The following is a 17252-nucleotide window of genomic DNA, read 5'->3' as shown; positions in this document are numbered from 1 at the left end:
TGAGATAGTATATTGATATCGTGGAACATACAATATGCTCTATATAAGTCTGAGAGTGCAATTCTAAGTTCTAAGAGTGGATTCAACGAAGAATTAATAAGTAGGAATTTACTTGGTAAATTTGGTTCACTTATTGGAAGCTCAGCATATAGATCCATGGTCCCCATTCTAGTTGAGAACATTCTGCTTGTAAGACTCATTAATTGATTCGTGATTGATCAATTATAATTCTAAAGTTAGACTATGTCTAATTTTATGAATTTTCACTAAGCAGGGGTGAAATTGTAAAGAAAAGAGTTTCTAGGTTTATTATTTATTAATGGACTTTATATGTCTAATTAATAATTAAATTTAATGACAATATTATTTAGTAATCTATTTTAGTTATTAAATAATTAGTTTTGGCATTTAAAAGGTTAGAATTGGAAAATTGGCGTTTTTGAGAAAATAGAGATAAAATTTGATAAAACTGCAAAATCAAGTGAGGCCCAATACTACACCATGGCCGGCCACTTAAATAGGTTTTTCAAATTAATATTTTCATTATTTTAATGCCAAATAAATCCTAACCTAAACCTAGTAGTTGGCTATAAATAGAAAGTGATGGCTCAGTCACATAACATGCTTTCATTAGTAATCTGACAGAAATTTCTCTCTTCAGAAAAACTGAGCCTTCCCCACTTTCTATACCTGGCCGAAATCATCCCTCTTTTTTTCCCTTCATCAATTTCGTGACCCTAGTGAAAGAGTGAGTGCCCACACACAGCAAGCAGTAACTCAATCATAGATTGGAAGACTGTGAAGGATCAAACTTGAAGAAGAAGGACATTCGGGCTCAGATCTTGATTATACTCTGCTACAGAAAGGATACAAGGGTTAGAGATCTGAGTGGAAAGAGACATTAATTCCGCTGCATCAATATAAGGTTTTCTTAACTTTATATGTGTTTAATTTATCGTTTTAGAAAGTTCATATTTAGGGTGTTTAAACAACATACTTGTGAGTAGATCTAAGATCCTGGTAAAATATACTCCAACAGTTACGCCATCTGTCATATCGTTTATGGAGATGTCAATACGTCTTCTCCCATGTAGCATTAAATGCAAAGTGTCTGTTCAAGGGATCTCTGTACCTCCCGGAACTGCCTTAGCATGCCTCTGGCCTCCCGGAGAGTAAAGATACTTCTTATGCTCTCCTCCGGGAGACACCTTCCCTGAGATACTCCTCTTTCATCTAAGACTTAGTCAATTTCCATAAGTGTTGGTTCTTACAGATCCACGTGTCAGCCTTATCCAGGTCCACGTATTTTGGGAAAAATCAAGGGCAACATTTACCCCCCAAGTCTCATTTAGTGAAGGGTAAATGAGGCTTGCTTGGTGCCTCCGGTTGGCTTATTGGTCCAATGGCACGTGCTTCAAGCGCGTGGGCTGCATTTATGATGGTCATCATTAATATTTATTTCTTTTCGCAGGCAACGATTTGCTTTCCGTCCATTGAGAAACCAGCGCATTTAATCAGTGTCAGAAAAGTACTCAAACGTTTTCAACCGCCCTGATGCGCATTTATCTCAACCGTTGGATTGGTAGAATACGAATCGATTATGATTCCCACTGTACGATGGTGTCTGATCACAGCTGCCTTGCACCCTTTCTAGTCTATAAAAGCCAACATTTTTCCTTTACTGGGCTACTTTCCCCACTTCGCCATTTCGTCCCAAGAACTCCGTTGAGAAAATTTTAGAAACCATAGATTTCTTACTGTTATTTCTCCGTCGTTGCCAATCTGCATTCTATCGTCGATCATCATCAGCTTCCAGTTCACAACCTTTGTGTAAGTTTTCTGGGTACCTTATACTTTTGTTGTTTTCTTGCATGTTAGGGTAGAGCTTTTGGTAAAGTATTGGATTTCTATGGAGTGATTTTTGGCGAAGACTGTCGTATTGCGTATATCTCCCTTTTTTTATGTTCTACTGCTTTTTTTCTCTTTCGTTGAGCAATCAACCTTTCTGCTGAGAGACTGCTCAGAGCATGGAATGGTTTTCATACTCATGTTCCCTTTCTCTTATTTTTCCTTTCTTTTTTCCTCTGCTTTCACTGCCTTTGAGATATTTGCATCTGATGTTTGCCTAGAAGAATCCCTAGATTTTCCATTTTGGGCAAACGTCCGGAGGGGGCCTCTTTCCAGCAGTTAGGAGACCCCCATTCCCTCTTTTCACATTAGGGTTTTGTTTGGGGGCTAACTGCTGGATTTTCCTTTTTCAGAATCTTACTATATTCAAGAAATGTTTGTCTTTACCTTCGGAGCTAAATCCTCCAACAAAGGAGCAGTTACCTTAGCCACCTTGGAAGAGGTGATGAAGGGGCCCGTAATCCAGGAGAAGTACACGTGTCGATCCAACGGTTGGGAGGCAGACAAGCTACACTCAACCTTAACCTGCGCCCACCAGTTGGAGAAGATTGTAACTGTGGCCGGGATCAAGCCTTCCGCTTCTGGAGTCTTTCATCGCCTGCCCCGGGATGAGGAAATGCCCAACCGTAACTACGGTGGTTTTGGAGCTTGGAGCCAGACTCATATCATGTTTGGGGCCATGCTACCGCTTCAAGATTACTTCATTAATTTTTTGGTTTTTGTTCCTTTTGGGCCGCGATCTCAGCTTCATGATCAACAGCCTTTTGCCTTAAGAGTAGCAACTCTGTATAACTGCCTTCGTCGTAGGTGTCATACTCGTTAAAATTTCCCTCGTACTCATCGTTGTTGGCCTCATCTCGTTCCTCGGAGTCCACATTCACTCTTGAGGCCACTTCTTCGTCCTCGAGGTTCTGAGCATCCTGAGGAGGACGGGGTTGACGTGTATTATTACGAGTTTCCACCATTGGTGATTCAACTTCTTAGATTGTTGTCTGTTTAAAGACGCTTCCTTCAGCTCTCAATGAAAGCACCAAAATGTGGACCGAGGTTTTCGGAATAATGTATAAGAAGAGCTGTAGAAAGCTTAATGCATGGGATTTTTACGTGGTTGGGGCATTAATGAGCCTTAGTCCACGAGTCTTTTTTATTAATGAGAGGATTTATTACAGAGAATGTTGTTGGTGGATTTTTCTCCTATTTTCTCTCTTTGATTCCTTAAAACCAAAAATGTTCGACCCCTTTCCAGTCTGTTTGTGGGGTATTTATAATGTTTATTTGGGGTGATTCCTAGGAATAGATCACTTGTCTTTCTGTGTTAGCTTCATAGGGGCACATATTCCCAGCACATACAAAATAGGAAATACATGACTTCTACCGCATGTATCTTAGGAGTTAGGTGGATATAATCTTTTATCCCCTCTTGACTGATGTGATTCTTCATAAAGTAGTCGTCACTAGCCTTCTTGATTGTAGTGTAATAGTCGAAAAAGGGGGGTTACGCCATCTATCACATCGTTTATGGAGATTTCAATACGTCTTCTCCCATGTGGCATTAAATGCGAAGTGACTGTTCAAGGGATCTCTGTACCTCCCGGAACTGCCTTAGCATGCCTCTAGCCTCCTGGAGAGTAAAGATACTTCTTATGCTTTCCTCTAGGAGACACCTTCCCTGAGATTCTCCTCTTTCGTCTAAGACTTAGTCGATTTCCATAAGTGTTGGTTCTTACAGATCCACGTGTCAGCCTTATCCAGGTCCACGTATTTTGGGAAAAATCAAGGGCAACAATGTATATATACATATATTGTACCAACAATAGTTTGAAACTATTGATTTCAAGAAATAATAAAATATGTATATATTAATTTGCTTCTGGCATTACCAATATATGTGAAATCTATATTCTTTGAAATAGAATTTCATGTCTATTCATTCTCTTCAGGGAATGATATTTAAATATTCTAAATGTACAATGAATTTGTACAATTCACATTCTATTCAATCATCAAATATACTTTTATCTTGATTATAAGTGTGTTCGTACTACAGGTACACGACTACTATTATTCAATTCTACACATGATATATAGATTTCATGCACTTTTTATTGTGTGTGGTATCTCATCTTTTGGTTGTTTCCACTTTCTTCTGGAAATATTTGAGTAGTAAATAATGTCATCCATTATTTAAAATTATTACATTCACTTCAGGGAATGACGTTGAACAAGTAGAACATTATTATAAATTTCTTAAAAAAATATTACTTGTTCATCCATAAAAATATAAAAAATTATTCAGCAATTTCTTTTACAATATTTCAAAGAATATATGAATACAGTTTTTGCATAATTTTCAAGATGTATGCAAAATTTGATCTTTAATATATGTCATATGCAATAATTTCCAATATAAATATTGCAAGTAATAACAATGTATAATAACATGACTAATACGAACAATCTTTAAAAGTAATTGAATTCAATTCGTATCATTCTCTGTAGGAAATGATGAACAATAAATACATGCCTCGTGTATTTAAATAACATTAGTCATGCTCATTATAATTCTTATACTTTGATGTTTCAAAAAATGTAATTTTCTTAACATTTTTTTTGGTATTCAAAACCCATTATAAAATTGCATCAATAATAATCATTTTTAATAATTTTTTAGTTGATTTCACATAAATACAATCATTTTATTTCGACAAATATAAAACATTTACTTCAGGAAATATTTGTCAAAATCTATATCGATGTTTGATTACTTTTCATTGTCCTCAAAGAATACAAGAACATATACATAAATATGTATTCATCTCTTTTATTATATATCCGTCAACTATATGATAAATATTACGTTTGTATAATCTTCAGGATATATGCAAGATTTTATTGAGGACGCATAATCTTCAGGATATATGCAATATTTTATCGATGATACATAATCTTCAGGATATATGTATAATTTATATAGATTTTCTCTATCATATCATAGACACACATATATTGTAAGTATTATGAATGATAAGAACATAATATAGATATGAAATTAACAATAAACATATAAAAATATATACATACATATATAATATATAGATATATAGATAAAAAGAAAAAGAAAAACAAAGGATTCTTAAAATTGTTTGAGTCGAATGAGTATATATATATAAATATATATTTAGTGTATCGTGACCTTGAAACAATTCAAGAACTTTAACAAAATACTTACATTGGGCCTTGGGCAGAGACTCATGCTTGAAGCTTGGGCAGAGACTCATGCTTGAAATTTGGGTAGAGACTCGTGCTGATAACGTGTTATAAAATAATATAAAATAAGTAAGAAGAAAAGAAGAAGAAGATGAAGAGACAAAGAGAAACTGAATGAGAATTTCTTAGTTGTTTATTCCAATGAGGTGAACCCATATTTATACAAATACAAGAGTCAAATATTAAGAAACTAAGAAAAAAAGAATGTTGATTACAATTAATGGTAATAAATAAAAGATTTGGACATCCACATAATTATTAATGTTTATAACACACATAAGTTTATTATATCACTCTATATGTGTGTCATGTTTATTTTTTAGTAATTTTTTAGAAAATAAATGATATATATGTATATATAAAAAATTGTTTATCTTTTTCTTTTTCTTTATTTATTGTGTCATGTTTATTTTTCTAATTAAATAATATTTAGAGTTTATAAAGTTATGTTTGTTTATTTATTTATTTTTTTTTATGTAAGAATTGTATTTCAATAGAAAATTCGTTCACTAACTCATTAGAAAATAATCAATATATAGAAATAATAGAAAGAAAATATATTTATTTTAGTATAAATTGGATATGTCTATTTTTATGTTTACAATTATAATAAACATACTAATAATATAAAATACTTTGTATATATATGTTTATTTTATTTTCTATTTATTAAATATACTAATTTAATAAACAAAATGATAATATTCACATATGTTTATTATATCACTCTAAGTGTGTCATGTTTAATTTTAGTAATTTTAAGCATTGATTTATATTTATATACATTAATGTTTATATTTAAGCATTGATTTATTCTTTAATAAAAGAATATTTAACTTATTTATTTTTATAAAACTGTTTATTATTTATTGAATTAATTTTACAAAATTATTTATTTTGAATTTTAATAAACATATTTTATTATTAATAATTTTTAAAATATTAATATAATAAACATAAGGATAAGATATTACAAAATAGTATTACAAACATTAATTACATTAATCTATTTATGGTAATTAGTTTAATCATTAATTATTTATATTATTTAATAATTAAAATGTATGGTTTCATGTAATAAGTTTTCAAAATGTATAAGTTTTTAAAATAACTTTTTTTGCACAATTTCTGTAATTATGTTGCATTTGTTGTACATTTATGAAAAAAGCCCTTAAACAAATATGTGAACATAATAAAAATGAATTGTAAGACATACAAGATCATAAAACTTCAATCTAAATTTGAATTGAGCAACAATTTGAGTATGAAGAACTTGATCAATTTTATTTCTGGTAAAGAAAGAAACATTCAGTTTTAAATAAACCAACTTAAACACAATTGGTAAATACAACTGCCAAAGAGAAATAAGAAATCAAAACAACAAACTTATCATCATCATTGTTATGAAAATCAAATAAGAACCAACAATTTGATCAAAAACCCTGCTAAAAAAAGAACATGAAATCAAAAGAGACATACAAAAGTTTCTCAATTTGTTTGATTCATCAATGAGAAGAAATCTTCAAGTTAAGGGATTTATTGAGCCATGATTTCCATGTACCGTTTTATTATCAATTTACTGCCACCAACAAAAAGGTCAAAGACTCCCTCATATATTGTCAATTACAACTACTCATACTCGACAGAATAACTAATTCATTCAATATCCACTCAAATACCTATTTCCTCTAATTACATGAAATAGTATCACAAATACCTATTCCCTCTATTATATAATCGTTTTTTGATGAATACAACTAATACAACCTATTAGTTACATAAAATATTTATTTGTATGTATAAAAAAACATTTTATTTTACATTTTTTTTTGTTAATAAAACTAGAAAAAATATAATTAAGGATGTTCTTTATATCTAAACTTGGAAAAGGACCTATTGTTCCTGGTGGCGCAACAACCAATGCAGTAAATAATAGTGATCACAACAAGAATACAACTATTAATGATAGCAAAATGCCTCCATTCCTTCCTGATGTTGGACAAAACTCCAGCCTTGCATGACTTGCAGTTGTAGCACAACAAATTTTGTTGGTTGCTCCATGTCTTGCAATCAATGTCCGGTACCGCCGGCCCTGCCTTAGGAACCTCCCAAAACGTGAAGTTTACAAGCTGGAATCCGCAATAGGATGGCGGCTTACAACAACCCGACTGCATTATTTAATTTAATTAGAAAGAAAATAATACACATTGGAAAATGGGAAAGAAATAATATAAAAAAATGCATACATTATATAGGTGGTAATAATTTAAAAATAGTAATATCATTTTACAATATGCACAAAACTTAATAAATAAAACCAAACATTCAAAATTTGATTAATAATATAATGTATATTAATTGTTAATTTTATTATATATTATAACCTGAATAGGAGAGAGATTCTCTTCGTAAAATTTAGCCTGAGTTTGATAAACATTGCCAGGATGACAAACATGAGCCTCAATTAAACAACTTCGAATATCAGCCCAATTATTGTCATTGACCACATAATTCTGCAACCAATGAGAGAAATCCCCAAGGCGATACTCCTTGTAGCCGCGACCAGAGATGGCTTGTCCAAGACCTTTGTTTGTGATGAGGAGAGCAAACACCGTGAAACCAATGAGACCCAAAATCATCAAAAATATCACCAATAGGTATATGTACAAAATTGCGTTGATCCCCCACCATGCCCCAACCAACCCCAAAAGTGACACCATGAGAAAGAATATCCCCAGAATAAGCAGCATGTTCTCTATTGCCTTCTTGCAATCAGTCCCATTGTGGACACGTAGGTAGATAGCGATGCTAATAGCCGCAACACCAACAAGTAGGGTGCATAGATTAAGGAGCCCCACTATGGAGTTGCTTAGCCGAAACATTATATTCAATATTTGGAGATGTGAGAATATCGTTTGTATATATTCGGGCTAAAAAAACAGACAAAGAAAGATAATGCTAGAAACAGCTAAGAATCTAAGAGTATATTTGTTAGGAAGAGGGGTAAATGTAGAGAGAGAGAGAGAGAGAGAGAGAGAGAGAGAGAGAGAGAGAGAGAGAGAGAGAGAGAGAGAGAATTTTCTTTGAATTGGAACGAACGAAACAGTTTTTTTCCGTATTGGTCTATTGGGCTATAATTGGATCGTGGTATTTTGTAAGGATACTAGCATTTAAACAAGTTATATTTTTGTGGCAAAAAGAGGTTACATCAGTTTTCTTGAGTACGTGGAAATTTAACAATTTTCTACCATATATTAGTGCCACTTAGGCATTGACCAAAGCATTTTAATTTTTTTTTCCCTTTTTTTTGAGATACGCCTTTTGGGTTGGATTGAAAACCTGCTGTCAAATAATGTGTCTAAGTACTGATTACAATAAAGGGAAGTTTGGTATGATGTGTTGAAAATAATTTGATTATAGAAATACAAGGGAACTCAACCGCGCTTCGCGCAGTATTGTCAAATATTTATAATTTTTTTTTTATATATATTTTACTTTCTAGTGAGTGATACAATCTAAAATATAATATATTTTTATGTATGTATTATAAATAAATTAATAGTATTAAATTTAAAAACATAGTTTGCTGTTTTGTTTTTTTTTTTTTAAAATTAAACTCATAGTTTGCTATTTTTAAAATATATAAAAAGATAAAAATTTTGTGATAAATATAATCGTTATTATCATTAAAAAAAATTTAATTTATTATGATTTTTTTGTATTTTTTATTTCAAAAATTCATAATTTAAGTAGTTGTTAGTAAAATATTATAAACCATGATCATTTGCTATTTTTTAATGAACATATAATAATTTGTTAATTCCTATTCTATCACCTTAATTTTTTTTTTCTTATTTCATTTAATTATTATTAGATGTTGTTAATCAAAAAGATAATTAATTAAAACTCACACATGAATATTTGAAAAGAAAGAAGAAGAAGGCCTTGATTAAGACGCCCGAACTTTTTTTTCTTTAGATGGTACAACTATAAACTCAAACATATTTAAGTAAAATATATAAATTTACAATAAGCATATCCATACCTTCAGTAGTTTCATGGCAATAATTTTTCATTAAAAACCCAACTTGATCAACATTATAAAGATTTAGGTTGAACATATGTAGTGATGATAGAGACTGCAGCGGATCTAGATTAGAGATGAGAAGAAATGTGAGAAACATATCACAATAGCCATTAGAGTATCAATTAGCAAAAGAAAAAAAATAGCATTAAGAGTATTAATTTCTTTAGTACAAAACTCTATAACTCTAAAATAGTTGGCCAATAATGAGTATTGTTGTTCAAATAACTTGACAATAGTTAGTATATATACATATACATGAACAATAATATAAAGAGTCCAACATTTAATTTATTTTTAAGCAAACATTATGAGAATATAAAGAGATTATAGTATAATAGATACATAATAATGCATATATTTATGTGTGGGAGTTATAAAATTATAAGACACTACCATAATGTATATATTTATGAGTGGGAGTTAGAAAAAGAAAACATTATATCATCATAATTTTATTAATTATTAATAAATGTTAAAAATTAAAATTATTTAAAATAATTATAAAATAGATAAATTAAAAAAAAAAAAAAAACATGCCATATAAACTCTAAAATGCTTTTTTTTTTATATATATATTATACCACTTTTTTCTATTTATATGATAGTAGTTTAGTTAATAAATAAATTTATAATTAATTAGAAAACTCCGAAGGACTATAGAACTATTATATTATTTGATAAAAATTAAACTATTTAAAGACTAAGAGGCATATATATTTATAGGGAGGACATATATTTATAATAAAAATAAAAAAAATATAAGAATATAATTGTTCTCTAATAAAATTTAATTTTAAACTTAATAATATATATATCAATTGTATTAAAATTATTATTTTTTACAAATAAAGTTATTACAAGATATATTAAATATATAAATATAAATAGATAGTATATATATTAGAAATTATATATATATGTGAGAGACTAATATTTTAAAATAAATTCTACAGAAATAAAATTTGAGTAAGGTTATTAACTAAAAAAAAAAATTCAAAACAAACTCAAAACTTCATAAGAAGTTTCAAGATTTACCCAAAATAATAAAATTAAAGAAATGTATATATAACATGATATATTTACCTTTTTGTTAAGAAATCAATTTTAAGATTATTATTTCTCCACTCACGGACTCACCTAATGAAATTAAAAAAAATAATAAAATATGATTTACCTTTGAAGAAACCAATTTTAAAATCCTATATAGTTTCTTCACTCTAACAATGAAGTGCCAACAATATGAAAACTATATTTCATATTAACAAATTGAAAGCCATTTTTTTTATATGATTGTAATTTTATGTGTGCTTTATATAGAGTATTAAGTTAGCAATAGTTAAGTGAGAATAATTATATTTTGGCATTTTTTTTTCAATAATAATTGTCTTCTTAATTAGTGAAATGGAATTTGAAACAAATGGTCTTTTGCATCAAATCTTATTTTTTTTTAAAAAAAAAAAAAATTGATTTAAATACAAATGATTAATAAATTATGATAAAATTAAAAGTAAATTTGAATTTAAATTACAAAAATTCAAGGTTTTTCACGGTAGAATTTGGCCATAGAATTTTTCTTTATTTAATACATGTATTATATATAATTTGTTCAATAGTAAAAATAGAAGAAAAAAATGTTTAATGCTACATAGTAATTTTAAATTAATTTTTATATATTATGTTAAATCATTAAAATAATATTTTTTTTTTGACAAATTACTATTAAATTACAATGTATATAATTAATACAATTAAAACATTATAAATATATCAAATAATTCTTATTACAATCAAAGGTCACTTAAAAATTAATTGAAAAATTGGTTATGTAATAAAAAATAATTAATTAGCATAATATAAAGTTTTTTGGCTGTTACATAATTTTTGGTTGTTACATGATTAATGTAATTTATGTGTGTTTTTTCTTCGACAAAATATGAAAGCTTCAAAAAATTAGAAAAAATAGAATAAAAGAGTTATAGAATGCCACATAAATTTGTTTGTGCATTCCTTTATATATATATATTGATATTGATATTGATTATGAAGGAGAATATGATTATAAGGAAATATGTAAAGTGTGTTTGGTTGTGTAGGGTAATATGCAGGGCCGGCCAGAGGGTGGGGCGGCCGGGGCATACGCCCCAGGCCCCACTATTTTGGAGGCCCCCGAAAAATTAAATTGATATATATATACACACAAAAGAGTATCTATATCTTTTAGTTCAACAAATATCTAGAGAAAGCTGTAGCACAAGTGGGAAGCAAGGAAGAATAAATTTGTAGAGATTGTTGAGGTGCTGGGTTCGATTCATTGCTGAGTCCTTTTTTGGTTAATTTAAATTTTTTTGTGTTTTACATAATACATCCACATAAGAACAAATACATAGTGAAGAATTAGTTTAAATTTGTAAGGTTTATTTTATTTATTTATTTCTTTAAAATAAGAATATAATATTTTGGACCAAATATTATATTTTGTATATTTTTTTATGAAATTACTTTAATATATAATGTACAATAGTATTTTAAGGTACACACTGGTACAAAAATTAGAGAAAATATTATAGGGAAATTACTCCATATACTATTTTTTTATTTTTTTTTTCAAATTTACGATTTGGGTTTCTAAAGTGGTTGCAGCGCTAGTTGCAATAAGGGTTTCTATGTAGAATTTCGTAAAATGCAAAAAAAAAAAAAAAAACTATTTTAAAGTGTAAAAATAAAAAAGCCCCAATATTATATTTAGTATATTTTTTTTATGAAATTACTCTAATATATAAAGTACAGTAGCATTTCAAGATACAAACTAGTAACAAAAAATTAAAATAATTTTTGATATACTATTTTTTTTTAATATTTTTTTAACAAAAGTGCCAAAATATATAGTACTCCAATAAAGATGTTATTAATAATTAAATATTACATTATCGAGTTAATTTACGTGGCAAGAAAAATTATTTGTTATATGGAGATAAAATAGTTAAAATCGATATTGTGTCAAAATTTAAATAATATTTATTTTAAATTTTTGTAAAAAAAAAAAAAGCCTCATTTCAAAAGGGAAATTTCAATTTTTGACCCTAATAATACAAGCCATATCAAAATTTATACCCTTCCTTAATTTGTACAAATTTAGTCCATTAATTACATGAACTTCCCATTTTCCCCTTTTTTTTAAAAAAAAAAAAAGAAAAAGCTAAAATCTGAAATTGGTATTTCTCTCTCTCTCTCTTCCCTCTTCCCTCTCTCTCGTGCACCACTCTCTCTCTCTAGAAAAAAATTGAAAAATTTATCAAAAAATTTCCCTCTATCCGTCCCACTCTCTTTATTTGCTGTTGAATGGTTGTTATCTCGGTGGGTGTTGGTTGAAAACCGAAGCACAATACAACATCACTCAAGAATCTTACACCATTATAATGGGTAAGTTGTATTTTAAGCATTTTGTTTGACTTTATGTAGTTTAAAATTGTTATATGTGTGTTTATTGTTGGAACTGCTATTTTTTGGTCTGAAATTATTGAGATCTGGCAGATCTGGTTTTCAGTCGAATTCTGGGTTTTCCAGAGTTATCGATGATATATCGATGATATGTCGATGGTTTGTCGATGATAACAAAGGGGAAGGTCAGTGACGACCATTATCGATGTTATGTCGACATAATGTCGACATGTTGTCGACATCATGCAACCAACATGGTATTTACTATTTGTCGACATTTTGTCGACAGTTGTCGACAGAATGTCGACAACATGCATTTTATTTTATTTTAGATGTTGTCGATACTTTGTCGACAAAATATCGATGCAAATAAAAAAACCGTGAATTAAACATAAACATAACATAACATTAAAATTAAAAAACATAAAAAAAACATAACATAAGAAAACATAAAAAACAGAAAACATAACATAAAATAACATAAAAAAAACATAAAAAAAAAACAGAAAATAAAGTTCATAAAAAAAAACAAACATTAAATAAAACTCCCCACAAGCCATAACATAAGAAATTATTTTTTTTAAAATTCTTTGGCTTGTGGGTGAGCCTTGCAATACTTGCATAATGTGCTGTGCTTCACGGTTTGCGTTAAAGATGCCTAGTTTGCAACGACGGCATCCTTCGGGAACCCCGGTGGTGGAGCCGGCCATACAGCTTTTGCAAAATTCTCTTTCAAGTTGCATGAACTCCGAACTCATTACGATTTCGTTCTCTTTCGAAAGCTCGATCGGCGTCCAAAACTTTCTGCATTGCAGGAGTAATTATGCCAACATCGTTCCCGGCTTCAGCTCTTCAGGAGTTAAGATGGGGAATTTGCCGTTCTTTCTTGGGGCCATATTTAGAACTTCAGAGAATAAGAGAAATTTTTAAGAGTAAGAGAGAAGTAGAAGACAAGAGCACTTATGAATAAGAAAGGGATTTGCTTTTATAGAGCAGTAAACATGTTGGGAATGTATGAAAATTTAATGGTCATTAAATGCGTAACTGTACAGGGAAAACGCATGAAATGGTGTATTTGTCGACTGAATGTCGATACTATGTCGACATCATGTCGACAACATGCCAATTTAGTGTCACTGCTAACACATTTGTCGACGCCATGTCGACTTCATGTCAATATGTTGTCGATAGGACACGTGTCTGACATGCAACGTTTCAGTTGGGAAGGGTTGTTGGGAACGTAGGTAAAATTTATTAACATTAAATGTGCAACCGTTTTTAATTGTCGATTGAATGTCGATGGTATGTCGATATTATGTCGATGACGAGCATGGTTGGTGTTGTTGTCGACTGTATGTCGATAGTATGTCGACACAATGTCGACAATCAGTGCCCTAATTTCTGATGTTGTGCTTCTCGACATTATGTCTATTGATATCGATGGGATGTCGATTTTTATTTTTTTTTGGGTGTTTTTTCCTTTACTCACCTTGTTTTTTTGGTTTGCAATTGCAGGAGACAAAGTGTTCCTTGTTGTATCGTACGATGGTGTTTGGTTATGTGAGAATTATAATTGGATCTACAAAGCAAATAGCAGCTTGACGTTGACAATTACAACCGAGACAACCCTACAAGAACTGCGAAAAATTTTATATGAAGAGTTGGAAGTTGATCCGGTAGCGTATGATTTAAAGTTGGAGATTTGTTCCTTGTACATGAAGGGAAAAATGGTTGCGCCAGAGGTTATTAAGAGAGAACGCCAACTGAGAACGTTTTTAGAGATGAGGGCAACAATGTCAAATACAGAGTTTATGCCATTATTCGTGACCAAGGTGAGAAAAGTTGGGAATTCGGAGCCTACGCCGCCTACTAATCCTCTCCCTCGGAGTGTGGTAGGGTCTTGCGTTCCCGAAACAGATGTTGGGATTGGTGTGAATGAGGAGGTTCCGGCCAATTTAGAGGTTCCGACCAATTTTGATGTTCCGACCAATGTAGGGCAAGAACAAGAAGCGACAGGATTTCATCAGTTTGAAGAGTTCGATACACCCTTCTACAATAACGATCCTATTGTAGATTTGAATATGGACGATGAGCATGATTTAGCAGTCGATGAACCCGTAGCGGGACCATTGTTGAGGTTAGAGTGTGTACCGAGTAACCAAGGTACACAGCGAGAACGAAAACCTCGTAGTGAAAATCGCACTACACCTGGAACTAGCAGTAGTCGACCAGGCAGAACTGAAGAACATGCTCGTCATGCAACGTTCTCAACGTTCTCCTCTTTTGAAGTTTGTACCAAGTTCAAAGCTCCCATGTGGACAAAGGAAGATATAATGGAAAATCATGAGCTAACTACTTGTTTACAAAGTAAGGAAGCAGGGGTGATAGAGCTTGGTAATTTTTATGAAAACAAGGAAGAACTGAGACAAGTTGTGGGTAGGTTTGCACTTAATAACAATTTCGAGTGGATGGTGAAGAAGTCATCCCCTGATGTGTTGTACGTTACATGCAAGGCTCCAGATTGTAAATGGAGATTGAGGGGGAGGAAGAAGATGCATTCTGACAACTTTGAGGTCACTGTATTTCACAATGAACACACATGTAACTTGAATGCGAGACGTTCAGATCACCGTCAAGCAGCACCATGGGTAGTTGGCCACCTTATTAAGGGGAAGTACACCCAAGACGGAACTAAGTACAAGGCTAAAGACATACAGAGGGACATGTTTGACAACTACGGTATCAGTATGAGTTATGTGAAGGCGTGGAGGTGCAGGGAGATGGGACTTACGTATGCTAGGGGTACGCCTGAGTTTTCATACATGAAGCTTCCTGGGTACTTGTACATGCTGGAACAGAAGAATCCAGTACCATTACCGACTTGTACTTAGAGGATGAGCGGTTCAAGTACTGTTTTATATCACTCGGTGCATGTAGAAGGGGCTTTTCTTTTTGTCGTCCTGTTTTGAGTATCGATGGCACCTTCTTGAAGACGAAGTACGGCGGTATAATGTTAGTTGCTGTGGCATACGATGCGAACAACCAATTGTTGCCGGTTGCTTATGGTATCGTTGACAGTGAGAATAACGACTCCTGGACGTATTTCTTACAGAAGTTGAGGGTAGCAATTGGCGTGGTTGAGAACTTAATGTTTGTGTCAGATAGGCATCAAAGCATTGATCATGCTGTTGAACTCGTTTTTCCCGAAGCAAACAATCGTGCATGCTATCACCACATTGTTATGAACGTGAACGCCAAATTCAAGACTGATGCTTTTCACAACCAAATATATAATGTTGCTTACGCATGGTCGAAGACTGAATGCGATAGAGAGTTCGAGAAGCTTAGAAAGATGAATCCGGCCATTGCTGCATATGTGGAGAGTATAGGGTTTGAGAAGTGGGCTCACCCTTATTGTTTGGGCGATAGATACAACATCATGACGAGCAACGCTGCTGAAAGCTTCAATAGTGTCACGAAGAGTTCAGAAATATCCAATAACTACTTTGGTTGAATTTATCAGGTTCACACTCCAATCGTGGTTCGCTGATCGCCTCGAAAATGCTGACAAATGTGCCACCCCTTTGGCCACGCTCTTCGAAAAAAACTTGGCAAAAATTCATGAAAATGCAAGGTACAGGCGCGTCCAACGAAATGGAGCCAATTTGTATAACGTTGGTAGGGGACCTAACGGTGAAAGAGGTGGTGATGTGAATCTAGTTGAAAGAACATGCACCTGCGGCGTGTTCACGTTATTGAAACTCCCTTGCATTCATGCATGTGCCGCGGCATTGAAAACGAACACAAGTGTGTACACGCTTTGCTCACCTTATTATTCAAAAGAAACGTGGAGGAAGATTTACGATGATACCATCAATCTTGCTGGTGACGAGGATGATTGGGTTCTCCCAGAACACATCAAGAATATGAAAGTTGGGGTACTGTGGAAAAGAAGCCCGTAGGTCGTCCAAGAAAAAGCAACGGCGGAAGAAGACGGAGAACCGTTTCCGTCCGGTGATAAAAAGGTTCGTACCACGAAACCGCAGCTCGCCGTGGCGATTCGAGCCACAACAGAGCAACATGCAAAGCCCGCATCTGAGGCGTCTTGTACGTATTCGTTGGGAAATTTGATATATTGTAATGATGCATATTTTGTCATAGTTATTTTTGTTGAGGTTGAATATTTTTCAAATATTTTAATTATTTTTAGGTTTAATAGTTATTTTTGTTGAATAATATTGATATTTTATATTTGAAACCACGAATAATTATCAAAATTTGAACGAAAAGAAAATCTATATATACATAACTGTAATGTTAATTACACAAAATATACAATGTCCCAATAATTACACATATAATCAGCCGACATTTTGGTAAAATAAATCGACACACCACCGTTGACGAAACATAGCTATCCGGTCTGGCGTCACATCGGTCAATCCACGCTGCATCATGAGATGCTCCACATACTCAATGCAATACACGCCACAATCACCACTAAATGCAAAATAAAATGTAAAGTCAGTCTAACGTAAAACATATTTTAATA

General features: G+C 31.9%; 1 protein-coding gene across 1 annotated transcript; it reads right to left on the bottom strand.

The window, feature by feature from the left end:
- Window positions 1-6882: 6882 nt before the first annotated feature.
- On the bottom strand, window positions 6883-8344 carry LOC115709376 (tetraspanin-11-like). Its single transcript, XM_030637464.2, has 2 exons — window positions 7560-8344; window positions 6883-7343 (listed from the first exon to the last, which is right to left on the bottom strand). Exons 1-2 carry the CDS (start codon window positions 8055-8057, stop codon window positions 7032-7034), a joined length of 810 nt encoding a protein of 269 aa, XP_030493324.2. The 5' UTR covers window positions 8058-8344; the 3' UTR covers window positions 6883-7031.
- Between the last annotated feature and the right edge of the window lie 8908 nt (window positions 8345-17252).

The sequence above is a fragment of the Cannabis sativa genome, chromosome 3, assembly GCF_029168945.1.
Source record: "Cannabis sativa cultivar Pink pepper isolate KNU-18-1 chromosome 3, ASM2916894v1, whole genome shotgun sequence".
In the NCBI taxonomy this organism is placed as follows: Eukaryota; Viridiplantae; Streptophyta; class Magnoliopsida; order Rosales; family Cannabaceae; genus Cannabis; species Cannabis sativa.
Note: the sequence above shows the minus strand (reverse complement) of the source record. Positions and strands in the feature narration are given on the sequence as shown.